The following is a 17339-nucleotide window of genomic DNA, read 5'->3' on the forward strand; positions in this document are numbered from 1 at the left end:
ATAATAAAACTAAAGATTTGTTGTGGATTCAGAAGGAGCAGATCAGAAAGAAATTGAAAAGAGGCAATGGTAGGCAGAATTCTAAAATGTTCCCCCAAGACTTCCCTCTATCATCCCAGACATCAAAGAAAATGGGATACCGCATTTGTCCATGATTACTTTTATGTTACAGGACAAACACAATTTTGCAGATGTATTAATAATTAAGGTTACTAAACTGTTTTAGTAACTAATCAAATGGGGATTATCTGGCTGTGCCTAATCTTACCACTTAGCCCTTTAAAAAGAGAGTTTGCTTCTGCTGTCAGCATAAAAGTCCTAGAGATTCAAAGTGTGAGAACCTTTGGGCAGGAGGGGAGCTCTCCATGGCTGGCTCTTGAACCACATATTTACAGTGGGTGTGGTTTAAAGAAGCAAAAGGAGAAGAAGAGAAAGCGGGGGTATCACAGGATAATTCTAAAAATAAAGAAGGTGCTGTTCCTAGAAAGAGGGAATCTCTAGGCAGAGTAAATGAAGTTAAATGTATCTATCAGCATCTCATTAGATGCTGGAAATAAATACATTTGATTGATCCAAATACATTCCAGGGTAAAAACTGACCTTTTTATGACCAGCATCTCATTGTGAGACAGGTCAGGTGGTTCAGAAATTGACATTCCTTGGTTGTCTGTGACGGAGAATAGAGTGTCAGTTCAATAGGCCCCCTCCTGGAGAGGTTTCTAGGCTGTAAACCCCTGGGACCCAATGATGCTATGGTTTTTGCTTACTCCCAGGGAGCCCTTAAGAGGGATTTTACTTTTTGCTACCAGAGGAACAAAACGTTCTGGGATTTCTGCTTCTCCTCTAGTTTATGCTTCAAATTATGAGAAATTTGAAATCAGTCTATGATAGCAGCATAAGCATCATTTTGTTAGAAAGTATGAATGACACTAATGATGTCAACTCAAAAGTACTAATACTTTTATTGCATTATGAATCAGTCATCCACTATTCTTTAAAGTTATCCATATTTCCAACTGATGTCAACTCTTAGGATAAAATGTAGCACCCATGTTTAAAATGTAATTTATTTTTCTTGAGTTACCTCTTTTGAGTAGAAGACAGGTAATAGGGATATAGATATTTGATCATCCTTGTATTTAAAAAAATCAGCACCTGCATTCCCATATTACAAAAGATGACATATTTCTCAGTTCCGACTCTGACACAGTTTCAGAGAATTTCCAGGTTAAAAAAAATAAATTATTCTGAGGCTAAATGAAGATTTTAGACCAAAAGACAACATGTGGCAATATTTTACTTTACATTTAACTTTACATCATATTATAGGGTCACTTAAGCACACACAAAGATTTATATATAAGTGCCTGAAATTCAGAAATAAGACCAATTTCCACAAATAAAATTCCAATTATCCAGGGTCATTGGGGAGCAAGATTTCTACACATACCCAGTTTTTAAGTAAGAAGGTTAACCATAAGATGGAAGTCTTTTCCTTATATCTTATATGTTCTTGACTTTTTCTGCTCAGCTTAGGGGCTGGGTGGTCCACACTGGGGTCTCTGGGATATGAAAGTGGGGAGATCTGCTGACCCTGCCCTTAGTACCTCAGCCTGTGGTGCTTCCCAAGTGGTTTTGGTTTTGTATTTTGTTTTTTATTTGATATCCATTGAAGAATACATCATGCATCTTCTTAATTTGTTGTTTCTATCAGGTATTGTCTTGGAAAATTGAAGAAACAATTTTATTAAAATTATTTCATAAAAGAAGTTTTTAAAAGTCACTGAGTGATGGATTAGAGATGTTGTCTACGGCATTAAAATTTGGGGAATGGGTGTCTGTTGTCAGCTTGACAGGTATGTCCTGGAGGATTCAACTTACTAGAAGTCTAACCCTATACTAAGTGAGATGTGACTGGGTTACTTAATATAGATGAATGGCTTCTCTTTTCCTTTAATAATGGAAGAGGAAATATGCCAAAATCAGAGGCAGAACATCTATATTCTAATAACATATCTAGACATGGGTGCCATGAAGCAAGATCCTATTGTGGAAGTGTCACCATATTGGGAGTGGAGAGATTTAAAGATCTCCATCGCCAGCCTCATCACCCACTAGTGGTATGGCTTTGGGACTTACCTTTCCCCTGAACTCAGCCTGTTCTATTAAGGGGGAGTACCCTCGGTATCCACAAGGGATTGGTTCCAGGATCCCCACAGACACTAATCTATGGATGCTCAAGTCCCTTATACAAAATAGTGTAGCATTTGTACATGGATCTGCACATCCAACTCTATACTTTAAATCATCTCTAGATTACTTACAATACCTAATACAATGTAACTGCTATGTAAATAGTTGTGAATACAATGTGAATACTTCGTAAATAGTTTTGCTTTCCGGAACTTCCTGGAATTGTTTTTTCAAATAATTTCAATCAGTCCTTGGTTGAATCCATGGTTTCAGAACCTGTAGACAGGGAGAGGCCATTGCATAACTAGAAAATCTCTAAGGTCCTTAGACCTTCCAAAGCCTTAGAGCTCCCAATCAATTCCCTGAGGCATGGTGAGGCACTGGAGATTACCAGGAGGAATCTCTCCCAATAATATACAATATAGAAAGGTAATTGTGATGCTCTGAAAAATGAAAGGAAAGCTATAAGTACACAGTCCAAAGGGAAAGAGGAACAGAACCTATGAGTGAACTTATAAATGATCCACTGTGTATGATTAACTCTTTGAAAAGTATCATAAGGATTATTCTCCCCAAAACTGATGCCACTGATACAATTCTTGAAATTTAAGCTCCTTAAGTCATAGTGCTTAATTACACAGTCTTTTTGAACAAATGTATATGTGTACATGCAAATATTTATTCCTGAGTCAATAAGAACATCTTAAAGATATTCTAGAACTTCATTTAAATTATATCTTTTGGCTCTGTTGATTGGAATGGAATTGGCCTGTGGATCCTTCTGTGGAGGTTTTTATATGTTCATTTGCATACGGTCATCAGTTAATTTATCTTTTGGGATCAAGACCAGGACTCAAAGCTATGATGGTGATGAAGATATGGAAACTCTTGCTTTCGTAGACTTGACCCTAAGCTAAATGCGACAAGAAAAAAATTAAATTGAGGGATTAAGAATACTGAATCCATGATCTACAAATTGTACATGAAAAGTTCCCTTTAAAGAAAGACTTTTTTATGATAAGAGCATAACTCAGTAATACAGTTAGGATTCATCTGTGTTTCTCCTCTTCAACTTGATCCAGATGCCGTTACTTGGACGAAGAATTAGCTCTCCTGCCAGACCAAGTTCTTCTCTTTTTTGGTTGGATTCTACCCAAAAGTGCCTCAGGATGCAGGAAAGAATGGTCTTTTCTTCCATTATGGCAAACTTTTGACCTTCAAATTAAAGTAAATACCAACATCATTAGATAGATATACCTTAAATGTGAGAAATCAGAAGTCTAATCAGAGGAAGCAAACAATTTTGTATTTTTGCAATGGGCCCTGGGAGAATCAGAATCACTTGGGATGCTTGTTAAAAATGAAGATTCTTGAGTGCCCTTTCCTTCTCCCACCCAGTACATGTGAACAGCTGAGATGGGCCAGGAATTTATATTTTAGCAAAAGCGTCCTGGGCTCATTCAAGCCTGAGAATCACTACTCTAGACTACTTTCTTATTGAGCCTTTAATTTAATTTACTACAGAGTCACCAAATAAGCTTCAGACTCACCCATTTAAATCTGGTCTTATTATATGAATGCCTATATTTGCATAAACGATAAAATGCTAGAGATTCTGAAGCTGAGTGTGTTTATAACACTTGGTGATGTGCATTCGCTTTGTTTAAGCACTTCAGCTGGCCTTGTGGTGTTTTGTGTTTTGGTTTTCCAAAATGAAGTTCTTAAAAGCAACAAACAGAAATTAAATATAACACATCATTACACATAAGTTTTCTACCATATGAAGTATATCCTCTTTTCATCTAAAAGCTATAATATTGTCAACGTCTACCAAGGAAAGAATTATGCCTGTGTTTGGAGACAGGACGTTTAAAGAAGTAATTAAATGAAAATGGTCAGATGGGTGGATCCTAATCCAATCTGACTGGTATCCTTATGGAAAGGAAAGATTAGAATACACCCACAGAGACCGTGTAGGGATGCAGGGAGAAGAACAGCATGGATCCAATAAGCTAAGGAGAAGCTTATTACCAATTCTGTTGTCACCTTGATCTTGGACTTCTAGCCTCCAGAACTGGGAGAAAATAAATTCCTGTGGCTTAAGCACACAGTGTAGGATACTTTGCTATGGCTGCACCAGAAAACTAATAAACTTTATGACAGTCACATTTTAAAACAATGTGTAGCAAAGGGCAGGGGAAAGGAAGACAGTTTTTTTAAAAGACAGTTGCATATGGGATGCTATATCTCAAGAAATTTTTGTAAGAAAACCACGACTGCCCTGCCAACCTGAAAGGTGAGACTAGCTCTGGTGGATACAGACCTATACAGTTTCGGGGGCCCGCAGAGAAGGGCACATATGCGTAGGTATGACGTCCTTTCGAATTCTCGGGAAAGAACCGTTCTGGCTTGAATTCCTCAGGATCCGGGAAGTACTTTGGATCTCTATGCAGTGCATAGGGCAGGATGATTACTTGACAGCCTTGCACGATTTTGTAACCCACTGTCAAGAAGTAGTCAATAGGCCATGAGGATGGAGCAAGACAGACCATAAAAATAACCCCCTCTCCCTGCTATTCAAATTATACAATCCTCACCAACTTCACAGTCTTGGGTAAGATTACGGGCAAAGAAAGGAACAGACGGGAAAAGGCGAAGGCTCTCCTTAATAACACATTCCAGATATTTCAGTTTCTTCAGGTCTTCTAGGGTAACAGGACGGTCAGACTTCCCTGGTTTTAACAATACACAGAATAACAATGAAAGTATTATTTGAGCTTGGGAGATGGGATATTGATGAAGAATACACATCAAAACACTGAATGTTAAATATCTACAGCTAAAGTAGAATCTCTAATATTACCCATAATCAAAATAAAATGAGATCTATTCAGTGAAAGAAACCAGACACCAACAATCACATATTTGTAGGATTCCATTTATAGGAAGTACTCTGTTGTTTAGTTGCTAAGTCATGTCCAACTCTTTTGCGACCCAATGCACTGTAGCCTGCAAGGCTCCTCTGTTTGTGGGATTTCCCAGGCAAGAATACTGGAGGGGGTAGCTATTTCCTCCTCCAGGGGATCTTCCCTACCCAGGGATCCAGCCCACATCTCCTGCATTGGCAGGTGGAGTCTTCACCACTGAGCCACCTGGAAAGCCCAGGAAGTACCCAGAACAGGTAGTAAGTCCCATTAGAGACAGATTAGAGATTGCCAGGGCCTGCGGGAAGAAAGGAGAGTGGCCAAGTAATGAGACAGGGTTTCCTTTTGGGGTGCTGGGAATCTGATGATGTCACTGCTGGCATCAGCCTGCAGATTGCTGGCTGTGAAATAGAAATGTACATCCTAGCAGCTTAATGCATCTTCTCTCTCATTTGTGGCTAGGTACAATGAGGGATGAAACAGGTTTCCTTGACCCCATGACTCAATGCTTTTGCATGTACATCTGCTTCATCTATTAAGCAGTGAGATGCCTGAGGATCGTACCATTTATCTGTGCATCATATGCCAGGCACTTAGCAAATGCCTGTATTCTTAGCCAGGCCTTGCTAAGAAAACTGGTATTGGAAGGAACCCCACATCGGAGACTTCCTGCCTATTGCGGTACCTTTAGAACAGATCCTACTGCATACCCTTTCTGAGAGAGAACAACTCTTGCTTCAGTGGACATGGTACCCACCGTGTAACTAGTGAAGGGGCTGAACATACCGAACACTTCTTCCAGTTCACTGTCCACTTTTTGCTGGACTTCTGGATACCAACCCAATAGATATAAGGACCAGTTTATTGCAGCTGCAGTTGTATCGTGGCCCTACAAATGCAAGGAAAAATAGCTTAGCAGAGTCGTATGGAAAAGATTAGAAGAGAGAACTCCATTTTGAACTGTCTGGATCTGACAGCTGCACTATGACTCCAAACATAATAAATTAAGTGGGTGCAGTATTTCACCTTGATAAGAAACAAAAGAGTCCCTTCAAAGGGGAGATTCATGCTTAGAGAGGCATTTCAACGCCACACAAGGTTGCATACATGGTGAAAAGTGGCTGGGTTGTGATAATAAGGGAGCCTTTGGGCTTTCTGGTGGCTCAGAGGTTAAAGCATCTGCCTGCAACGCAGGAGACCTGGGTTCGATCCTTGGGTTGGAAAGATCTCCTGGAGAAGGAAATGGCAACCCACTCCAGTATTCTTGCCTGGAGAATCCCATGGATGGAGGAGCCTGGTGGGCTACAGTCCACGGGGTCGCAAAGAGTTGGACAGGACTGAGCGACTTCACTTTCACTTTCCCAAGGGGATAAGGTGCTTTGTTAGACAGTTTTTAAGGGGAAATGTCTGACTTTCAAGAGCCAATCTGCCAGACCTGTACTCCTCCACCTTCTATCCTTTGTAAGGTAGGCTTTACCTATGGACCCTGGAGGCCAGAAGTCTATGTGTGGTTCTGAGTAACATCCTCCACATCCAGAAGTTGATGCATCCCCTCCTGTAATACTGGCTGAGCTTTAGGCAATATACTAAGTACTTTGCAGAAACTAACTCAATTATTCTTCAGAAAAACTTCGTGAAATACTTGATACTGCTATTTACATTTTAGAGATTAAAAACAGATCCAAAAATTTTTTACCTGAGCTCTTCAGAAAAAAAAAATTGTTTGAAAAAATCAATAATAATAGTATAGCTCTAAGAATAAGACTTTTAGGGGGCACTAAAGACAAAATTATTCCTCTGTGGAAGTACTTACTTTTCCATTTTCTCTATGCAATGCAAGTGATGATTATCATTTGTGCAGAAATCGCCAAAGCACCTGCTTCCTGAAACAGCTTCTCAGTTGAATTTGTTGTTGCTGTTGTTGAGTGACTCATTTGTGTCTGACTCTTTGTGACCCCGTGGACTGTAGCCTGTCAAGTTCCTCTGTTGATGGGATTTCCCAGGCAAGAATACTGAGTGGGTTGCCATTTCTTCTCCACGGTGTCTTCCCGACCCAGGGATCGAACCCACTTCTCCTGCATTGGCAGGCAGATTCTTAACCACTGAGCCACCAGGGAAGCCTCTGAGTTGAATTGTTTGAGGCTTATTCTGCAATTTTATACAACATGTATCTTTGGAGTCCATGATATTGGTGTCCGTGCCTCTTCTCAGGCTTGCAGTGCCTTCACGGAAGTCACCCTGAACTCCACACAAGATCTGGCCCCTTTCACTTAGCTGTTCACCAAAGCCACAGAAGGAAGTGCTCTTGCTAAATAATTCTTAATAACTGCTCTTGAATTTGTAAGTGGAAGCCTGATCCAAACAAGTAAGAGACGCCTGCTGAGCATAGGGAAGCTGTGACAAGGATCTGGGGTGACAGGCAGCATTTCATAAGGCTAATCAGGAGAGAGCCAGAAGGAGAACTCAGGTCGAGGGACACTCAGCACAGCCTGCTTTCCTGCACTGCGCCCTCAGGAGCACGTGTGTTCCGGCACTGTCCGCAGACGCCCAGGGCAGGGCGGCCCACACCACCCAGGGGCGGCCTGCACTGAGCCATCCTAAACTACCCGTGCACTTCACTTTCCTCCCGGGATATTACCACGTGGCGCTTTTTAAAACATTTCTTCATCTTTATTTGGCAATCCATCCACTGAACGATTCATTCTTTATAATATTTAATGACACTAGAATTACCTTTTGTAAAAACCACAGCTTTCTTATAATGATGTGAAGACCAGAAATCCCTTTAGAATCCACAAACTAGTTAAATTCGCTATCAGAGGGCTCTTGCTAATCTTTAGTTTGGGCAGCTCATAGCAGGATCTCATTTGCTAGAACTTCAAAAAGGAGGTAGTGAAAAGACGGACGTGTGGGTTTCAGAGTTTTTTTTTTTTTTTTAAAGCATGAAGCAATACAGGGAACTGAGAAATTTCTGGCTGCTTTTCTACTTGGAAAAGTCTGATGGGTTTTAGGTTATCCTGAGAAAACTGCTTTACTCACCACAAGTCAAAGGCTTTTTCTAAAGAAGGAAGTTGATCTGATAACTTAATCAGGTTCTTTTGTAATTTCTAGCTGTAATTCAGTGACTCATCCTCAGTTATATGAGGCTATTTTAAAACGAATAAACTTTTTAAAATAATGCTAAAGATTCAAAAACGTAACTGGAATTTTTTAAATGATACCCAAAAATGATGTGACAAGATCAAATACCTCAAACATAAAGGTGTCGACTTCTTCTCGAATATCTTCATGACTCAGCTTGTTCCCTTGGTCATCAGTCACGTTTAAAAGCAAGTCAAGAAAAGCCCTGCATTTAGTTTTGTGTGGAGGAAAGTCCTTCTCCTTGTCGTTACTTGTACCTTCTTCATGTCTCTTCATTTCATTGACCCGTTCAGTGATGACCTGTATGATTTAAATAATATGCTCTTGTGTGGAGTTTGATATAACCCTGTAATACATTTTCCCATGAAAATATACAAGTTTCTTTCATGGATTTTTTTCTTCTAAACCTTTTCTATTCTGACTCAACAATAACTTAGGCTGTTGTGGAAAATATAGAAAAGCTTCCTGTTAACATTTTAGGGCATTATTTGATAAGACTTTTAAAAACAAATTTAACGTCAGACAAATCCAGCATATTCAAGTGCCATCCTTCTAACATGGGAATAGACTTCGTAGTCCCCTAAATGGTGCCCTAGAGATTTGAATGAGCTAATGAGAAAAAGCTTGGGTGGTGAAGAGAATGCAGTCATTATATAATAGGCTAATTATGGATCGCTCTCATTACTGGATGGATTGGAGAAAAGAAACAGCAAGTTCATAGGTTACGTCACCTGATGTGGTCTCTATTCCTGTTGCCTATAAGTCTCTCTCTTCAGACACCAGTGTGGCTGGCTCCCTCCTTCTTTAAGGTTTGTCTCCTCTGCACACTATCAGAAAGACCTTCCCAGATCACTGCTACTCCGGTCCCCAGCCCTCACTATCTTCCTAACTCTATTTTTTTCATTTCACTCACCCCCTGACATTATATTATACTTGCTGTATAATATAATGCATACCTCAAATATAGTATCCCCATGGCAGCAAATCTGTTTTTGTTCACTGATGTAATTCCCACCCTTCCCTTGTGGCTCAGCTGATAAAGAATCTGCCTGCAATGTGGGAGACCTGGGTTCGATCCCTGGGTTGGGAAGATCACCTGGAGAAGGGAAAGGCTACCCACTCCAGTATTCTAGCCTGGAGAATTCCATGGACTGTACAGTACGTGGGGTTGCAAAGAGCTGGACACAACGGAGCAACTTTCACTTTCAGAGCACTGCCTGGCATTTAAGGATGTTCGTTAGATCTTTTCTGAGTGAATAAAAGAACTAAAGCCCATAAATTTAGTTTGGTCATGTATTTCAACTTTCTCCTCCTATCAAGCAATTGACCAAACCTGCTGCTAAGTGGTCTGAATGAATGGATCCTAAGTTCTCTGGGGACAGACACCATATTTCTCTTCATCCTTGGGGTAACTCCTAGTGCCTGGCACTCAGTATTCCATTTTCAATATTTATTAAGAAATAGTATTGTGCATCCAATTTACAGTTCATTAATTATTTATTGGTAATGCATGTAATTTGAGAAAATAATTAATTATAGTTAAAAGATACAAACTGTTGGTCATGCTCCCACCACCCAGTAATGGAGAATACTCTGTCTTCCACTGTGGCCACCTTGATCTAAAACTTCATTCATCCAATGTCTCCTGCCAGTAACCACATACATAATGCTAATACATAATTAAGATTCAATCGTGCTGTCTACTTTTTCCAATTATTATTCACCTTTCATAAAACATGGTAAGTTTTATGTTGAGTATGTTTTATCACAAGTAAAAAAAAAAATCAAGGGCTTACATTGTTGGTAAAATCATGAACAATCTTTAGGCTCTTTCTGTGTTCCCGTCCATCTTTAAACATATAGAACACAAGGTCAAGCCAGAGCCAGGGCGTCTTCATTCTTTGATGTATCGAATCACTCATCCTATAAACAGGATAAGAACACATCAGCTGACATTGAAAATGTGTATTTCTTGACCCCTGATGTGATGCCCCGTCTCAGCGTGGGTGATATGGGGAATGGTGATGATTCATTTTAGAGGCTATTGAGAACTCCAGGCTTTACCATCAACATGAAGTCATGGCCTATTATACATCCAGGGAAGCTTAAGCATTGAATGCATTCTTGGGAGGAATGAAGAATCCATTATGAAACATTCTTACCAGATGACCATCTGATCTCTGCTGCTTTTTCTCCAGGGAGAGCTCTTGCCCTCCTCAGGTCACGCATAGCTCTTGCACCACAAGATCATATGAAATCTGCCTCTTTTTAACGTCCACTCATTCGCTTGCTCACTCCTCTGCAGTGCCGACAAAACAACTGACTTCCCTCTTCCACGGAAAAGTGCTCATTGATCCCCGTCTGTCACATAGCTGTCACGAGCACCACCCTCAGCATTTCCAGTGAAAAGCAGAAAGACCTACATAACCTCCTCCTTTGTGACCAGCTTAGATGCCAGTTCCACAAAAAGGACTTTTCATGGCCACTCAATCTGTAAAATGTATCCTTGTTTCCCCTCTCACATCAACTTGATCTTTTCTTTTCAAGTCATTATCTTATCAGTTGCTTCAATGCCTGTCTCCCCTTACTCTGTTTCATGTGCCCAGTATGAAACTAGTCAGTACCTTGTGCAGTGAATGGCAGGTTAGATGCTCAACAATTAATAAGATTAAGTGAAATGAGCACTGGATGAAACATAGGATATGTTGAATCAGATCCTGCCTCTGCCTCTTAATAATCATGAGCAATTTTAAAAGTAAAGTTGATTATTTCTATTAAGAAATAATACATACTCAAGTGTAGAAAATATAGGAAAGGAGAATGAACCACAACACAAATAAAACACAATAAGAAAAAGAAGTACACATACAACAACAATAAACACAGCTAACACTTTGATGTGGTATCTTCTCATTTTTCCATGAAAATGTATATCTTTCTCTTACAACTTAGCATCATAATATAATCTCTCAGTATATTATAAAATAGTCATTTTAAATTACTGTGTAATTTGAATGTGTTATAATTTACACAACTCTTCCTCTACTATTGAAATACATGCTTTAATTGATTAGGTTGATTTTTAGTATAATGTTTCATTTTGAAATGATGAAAAAGATACAATATAGACAGAAGTGATTGGCAATAATTTTTAAACCCTAATCAATAACAGTTTCAGAAATAATTGAAAGGATTTAATTTACCTATAAACGGCTCGAACATACTCAGAATCATCATTGCTTTGAGCACCAATGCTCTTTCCCATAGCTGTTTCTGTAAAATAGAGTGAGAAGTAACCATTCAATTCAGGCACACATCTTGGGCACACTTTCCAGTGGCAGACACTTTAAAAAAAGACATTATGTCCTGTTCTGATATATTGCAGAATTCTTCTTTTCTCTCTTCTCTCAAATCTTCTGCTTCTCTTCCTCCCAGCTCCTGCCCTTCCTTCCCCCTGACCTGCTGGTCGTGTTGGCTCCGTAACTGCTGGGTTTGAAGTCCTATGAATGGCCACTGCTTCTTAGGAGGCTAATTTAGCAATAGGACTATCCAGATGAACCCAAAATCCCTTCTAAATGCCCCCCCACAACACACACACCATGAACTGTTATTTTCTATTTGGGCCATTTTATCTTTACAGCCTAACTTTAAAAAACAAATCAGTGAGACTTACCACAGATTATATCTAAGGTACAAAGAGTGACGTAAAAAAAGCAGTTAAACGCTTCTTGGTTAACATGCTTTTCAAGCTTAGTAACCAATATATTTGCTTGTTCATTCATGACATCTAAGAAATCCTCCAGAATTGTAAAATGGAAAGTGGGTGTTAACATTTTTCTCCTAGAGCGCCATTTGTTTCCAGTACTAGAAATACAATACATGGTTACAAAGAAAAAAGAAGCAACATCTGAAACAGATAAAATATAAATATAATCGTCACCAAGTTCTCCTGAAATAGCTTATTCTGTAGATTCTCAATTGCTTTGATCAGAATGATAAAGACTCATGTATAGCTCCAGAATTGAATATTTTGGATACTGCTCTATATTACTAATATTTACAAAGGCAGTTATTAAAAATGGAAACAATTAAAATTTTTCCTAAACTTCTAAGTTCTGAGATTCTAAAGATTATAATTTTTCTCCCTTTTATCAATACCATAGTCCTCAGATGATCCGTTGCTCCATGATTTACTTTAATCTCTATTATCCTTGAATTATCTAAAGTCCCCACAAGGGTCCTTTCTTTCTGGAGCCCTGTTTCTGAACTGACTCAAGAATTGAGGTCCCTATGTCTGATATACTTCTTTGGGGGGATGTGACTGCTTTTTCAAGATTTCCCTCTTCCAAACTATGCTTTACTCCATTCATGTATCAGTACATCCTCATTGTTTTTGGAACACTAGTGATTATCACTACTGAACACAGTGCCTGGACATTACCATATATCCAGGACTCCTGTCAATCAAAGGCCCATTGTTAACTAGACTTTTCCTTCCACTTTCTCCCATAATTCTCAAGAGCTCAGTCTTGTTATTGGAAGAATACTTTGGGTCAGTTCCTGAAATAACAAGTTACCCAGAGAAGAAACTGTTTCTATAAGACAGCTTTACAAATTTCCACTGACATACCTTGTAAGAAGTCCTAGTCCAAGCCACGGTTCTAAGAACTTGTACATGTAGGATTTTTCAATGTGCTTTGAACTGTTTAAAATTACCTTAAAAAGAGAAAAAAAAAATTTGAGAGATATAGACATCAAAATGATATCAATTACAAGAACATCTGGCTAGAACACAACTACTTTTTAAAACAAGATTTCATAATTGTTATTTCTCTGTGATTCATTTTTATTCCTGTGCCTCAAAGAAATTCAATGAAGAGTTGTGAACATATAACTGTCATTCAGTCTTGAGGACTAAATGGAGTTGAAAGAAAATACCCAAGATGATTCCTGGTTTCTGCCAGCAACTAGGAACTGAATAGAGAATTTACTGAGGGAAATGGGGAGAGGCAGGTGAATGTGGAAAATGACCACATCTAATGAGATTCCCACACCATCAGACAGACAGTGGAATATTAGACATGTTTACCACATACTCACTTCCACATTTTCTGCGTTATAAAGGACCACGAGAGGTAAGGGCCCGAGCCAGAGTTTCAGCAGTGGCAGATGTCGGTATTCTTCAGTGTAATCAATGATCTGCTGAAAAAAATCTGGGAGAAATATTTAACCTTAAAATCAATCAAGACAAGAATTCTGTCTAATAAGGATCTACTGTAGGGCACAGGAAACTCTACTTAATACTCTGTAATGACCTATATGAGAAAAGAATTGAAAAAAAGAGTGGATATATATGTATACATATACATATGAAAGAATCATTTCCTAGACAGGTTGATAAGTCTAGGGGTGCCCAAGGAGAGAGGGGTCTGGAATTCTCAAGGAGGAGGAAAGGGCAAACTTTTTTCCCCCTCTACATTCCTTAGGATTATATAACAATAATGTATCCTACTTGAGGACAGTCTCTGGAAAAAACCTCCTGGCTAATCCTGTTATCTTAAAATGTAACTTATGGGAGTAGGTCTAGTGAGGTCTTTACAACCTTCAGATATTCTTTTGATTCACTGTAATAACTAATTAAGAGTATATAACTCCATTGCTAACACTAGCAAGGGGGTACTCTTTCTGCCCCCTTCTGATGCCTATGTCAGAAGCTTTCTCTATCTCCTTTATACTTTTTAATAAAACTTTATTACACAAAAGCTCTGAGTGATCAAGCCTCATCTCTGGCCCCGGATTGAATTCTTCTCCTCCAGAGGCCAAGAATTCCAGCGTCTTTTCGTGGTTCAGCAACAACCTTTCACATATATATACACATATATGTATGTATAACTGATTCACCTTTGCTGCATACCTGAAACTAACATAACATTTGTGAATCAACTATATGCCAATACTTTTTTTAAAAAAAAAGACAAGAATTTTGTAATAAGTTCCTTATTTTAGATTCCGCAGAGAAGTGAGATCACACAACATTTATCTTCTTTGTCAGACGTTTCACAGCATTAATGGCCTCAAGTTTCATCCATGTTTTCACAAATAGCAGTATTTCCTTCTTTTTATGACTGAATAATATTCCAGTGTGTGTGACATTCTCTTTATCCATTCATCCAGGGATGGACACTTGGGTTACTGCATGCTGATACACTGCCTCCCTCAGTCTGATCTGACAGAGGAGAAAGAGAAGTCTGAATCTGTGGCTTGAAGGTATCAGGTCCAGTAGCAGGCAGCCGTTGAGGAAGACAGGTGATGACACAGAAGCAAAAGCAAGAGTCTACTAGAGTTCAAGAGGCTCATGGGAAGACAGCCACAAAATTTAAGGCACAGCCCCCATGTGAGCCAAGATGCCGAGGACAGGAAATATTTCTCAGAGTATTCTGAAATCTCCAATTTTGTTGAGCTCAACACTGGGCACAAAGCAGGGCCTCGATAAATGGATGATTGACAATCTTAAAGAACTTATTCTAACCAAGTTTGGACAGCACTCTAAATTTAACCACAGGCATTAAATTTAATCCTTAAAATTACTCTGTAATACTTCAAGTCCATGGTTAAAAAAAAAAAAAGAAACCACTCTAACTTAAGAGTTTTAAACAACTTCCCAAAATCAAACAACTTGGTTCCAAAGCTGGAAATTGAGCCAAGGTTTGCCTAATGCCAAAATCCAGTATTTATATGCTGGATTAAAATGGCCCTTTATGAAAGACAGTACACTGTCATTCTCTTCACTCAGAAAGTAATTCCAAAGACAACTCACAGTTTGTTTTAAAATAGGTCTTATTCAGTGGAGATTTCAATTATTCTCAAAAAGAACACGAGACTCCTTAAGCATACTGTTTCTTTAGTGGGGATGGGAAGGTCTATATTTTTACATAAATTTTTTGTTTAATATTATAAAGCCTTAGGATAGAAAGGGGAGTTAGCTCAGCTTTTAAGTATTAAGGACTTCTCTGGTAGCTCAGATGGTAAAGAATCTGTTTGTAATGCAGGAGACTTGGGTTCAGTCCTGGGTGGGAAAGATCCCCTGGAGAAGGGAATGGCTACCCACTCCAATATTCTTGCCTGGAGAATCCCATGGACAGAGGAGCCTAGTGGGCTACAGTCCATGGGGTCACAAAGAATCAGACATGACTGAGCAACTAACACTTTCAAGATGATTTTACAAATGTGGTTTTGATATAAATAAATGTGTTGTTGGATCACTTGTGATGTTAGTCACTTTGATGTTTGGCTGGTGAAAAGTTTACTTGGATTTCTTCTGCCCTAAAATACGTTCAGTATTTTGGTAAACACTCTCCCAAAAATACTCCTCGTGGTATTTTTGTGAGTTTAAGATGACAGTATTGTCTTGCTTGGGAAAACAGAGGAAAATAACCCTTCAAGCATTGCAGTTAATCTTCAGCCTGTAAAACCACTAGTATTTACAATTAATTGGAGGGGGAATTGGGTTCTGGTCCCTGACTTATTTTAAAATATGTCATATTGAGCAAATCTTTTCAGCTCTGGGTAATTCAATTTATACCCCCATGAAAATAAAGTATGTGTGTTCTTAGTTGTGTTTGACTCTTTGCAACCCCATGGACTGTAGCCCACTAGGCTCATCTGTCCATGGGATTTTTTTCCAGGCAAGCATACTGGAATGAGTTGCCATTTCCTCCTCCAGGGGATCTTCCCAACCCAGGGATCGAACCCCAGTCCCTTTGAACCCGTTTCTTGGGTCTCCTGCATTGGCAGGCAGATTCTTTACCACTGGTGCCACCTGGGAAGCCCTAAAAATAAAGTGCTCATATCTGTTAGTAATTCATCCTCCCTAATGGAGGACTCCAAATCTCAGATATTTCTGAGACTTTTCTAGCTTAAAGCGATCATTTCCATCAACAAAACAATATAAATCTCTCTCTTCAAAAAGATGATCTCAATAAAAATAAATTAACTCTTAAATAAGAATTTTGAAACTTCCTGCATGAGTTTTCAAGAAGGCCTGACCATAAGCGTTGTTATTACATAACCTCCTTAAAAGGGCTAAAATATGAAAGTCAAGAAGGAATCAAAGTTGTGGTCAAGTCTTGTGATGTCTGGATGGGGAAGAACCTCAAGTGCCTTTTGAAACAGAGAGACAGAGAGACTTCTGTGTTCTAAGGGATTTCTCTTGTTTCAGGTGGTGCGGGTGGTAAAGAACCCGCCTGCTAACGCAAGAGATGTAAGGGACCTGGGTTCCATCCCTGGGTTGGGAAGATCCCCTGGAGAAGGGCATGGCCACCCACTCCAGTATTCTTGTTTGGAGAATCCCATGGACAGAGGAGCCTGGCAGGCTACCGCCCATGGGGCCACAAAGGGTGGAACACGACTGAAGCTACTTAGCACGCAGGAACAGGGAAGTTTCTGCCCTTAAAGGCTTGAAGAGCCCAGACAGAAGCAAAGACAGCAGTGTCCTGAGGTGTGGGGGCAGCTACGGGGTGGAAAAAGCAGCAGCAGAAAAGCAAGACAAGAGCCCAGAAAGCTTGCGATCTATGCTGGACAGGCAGAAAAAGTTCATTTGGACCAGAGGCACCCGCAGTTTTAGGTGTCATAGGGAACCTGGATAGGACTGGGAATCCGTCTTCCAATGAGTGGGTGACAAATTCTCTCTCTCCCGGTGTCGGCAGGCCGGGCACTTCAGTGTCCAGACTACATCCACGAGGGCCGGCGGGCGGAGCGGGCCGGAAGCCCCGGCCCTCGGATAGGGACGCGGCCGGCGCCCTTACCTCTTGAGTCCGGCTTCAACATCAGCGCGTGTCCCACCAAGGGGTAGGGGTCCCCAACGGTCGGGACAGGACGCATCTGATGCCATTTCCGCGCGAAGCTCGCCACCATCTGCAGGAGGTTCAGGGTGAGGGTGGCGCCTGCCAGGGAGACAACGCACAGCCCGCCCCAGAGCAGCAGCTTCAGCCCGGCGCTCAGCAACCAAGGCGCCAGCATCGCGCTCGCGGGGCCGCTGTGCACCGGGGCCGAGACCGCGGAGTGTGCGGCCGGCGCGGTCCT

The 17339-nt window shown here is 40.2% G+C and overlaps 1 protein-coding gene across 1 annotated transcript; it reads right to left on the bottom strand.

Moving 5' to 3' along the window:
• Positions 1–938: 938 nt before the first annotated feature.
• Positions 939–17310, bottom strand: CYP4V2 (cytochrome P450 family 4 subfamily V member 2). Its single transcript, XM_020889938.2, has 11 exons — positions 17063–17310; positions 13359–13471; positions 12889–12974; positions 11932–12122; positions 11462–11531; positions 10055–10181; positions 8367–8558; positions 5904–6006; positions 4791–4925; positions 4517–4696; positions 939–3408 (listed from the first exon to the last, which is right to left on the bottom strand). Exons 1-11 carry the CDS (start codon positions 17274–17276, stop codon positions 3236–3238), a joined length of 1584 nt encoding a protein of 527 aa, XP_020745597.2. The 5' UTR covers positions 17277–17310; the 3' UTR covers positions 939–3235.
• Between the last annotated feature and the right edge of the window lie 29 nt (positions 17311–17339).

This window comes from Odocoileus virginianus, chromosome 32 (genome assembly GCF_023699985.2).
Source record: "Odocoileus virginianus isolate 20LAN1187 ecotype Illinois chromosome 32, Ovbor_1.2, whole genome shotgun sequence".
In the NCBI taxonomy this organism is placed as follows: Eukaryota; Metazoa; Chordata; class Mammalia; order Artiodactyla; family Cervidae; genus Odocoileus; species Odocoileus virginianus.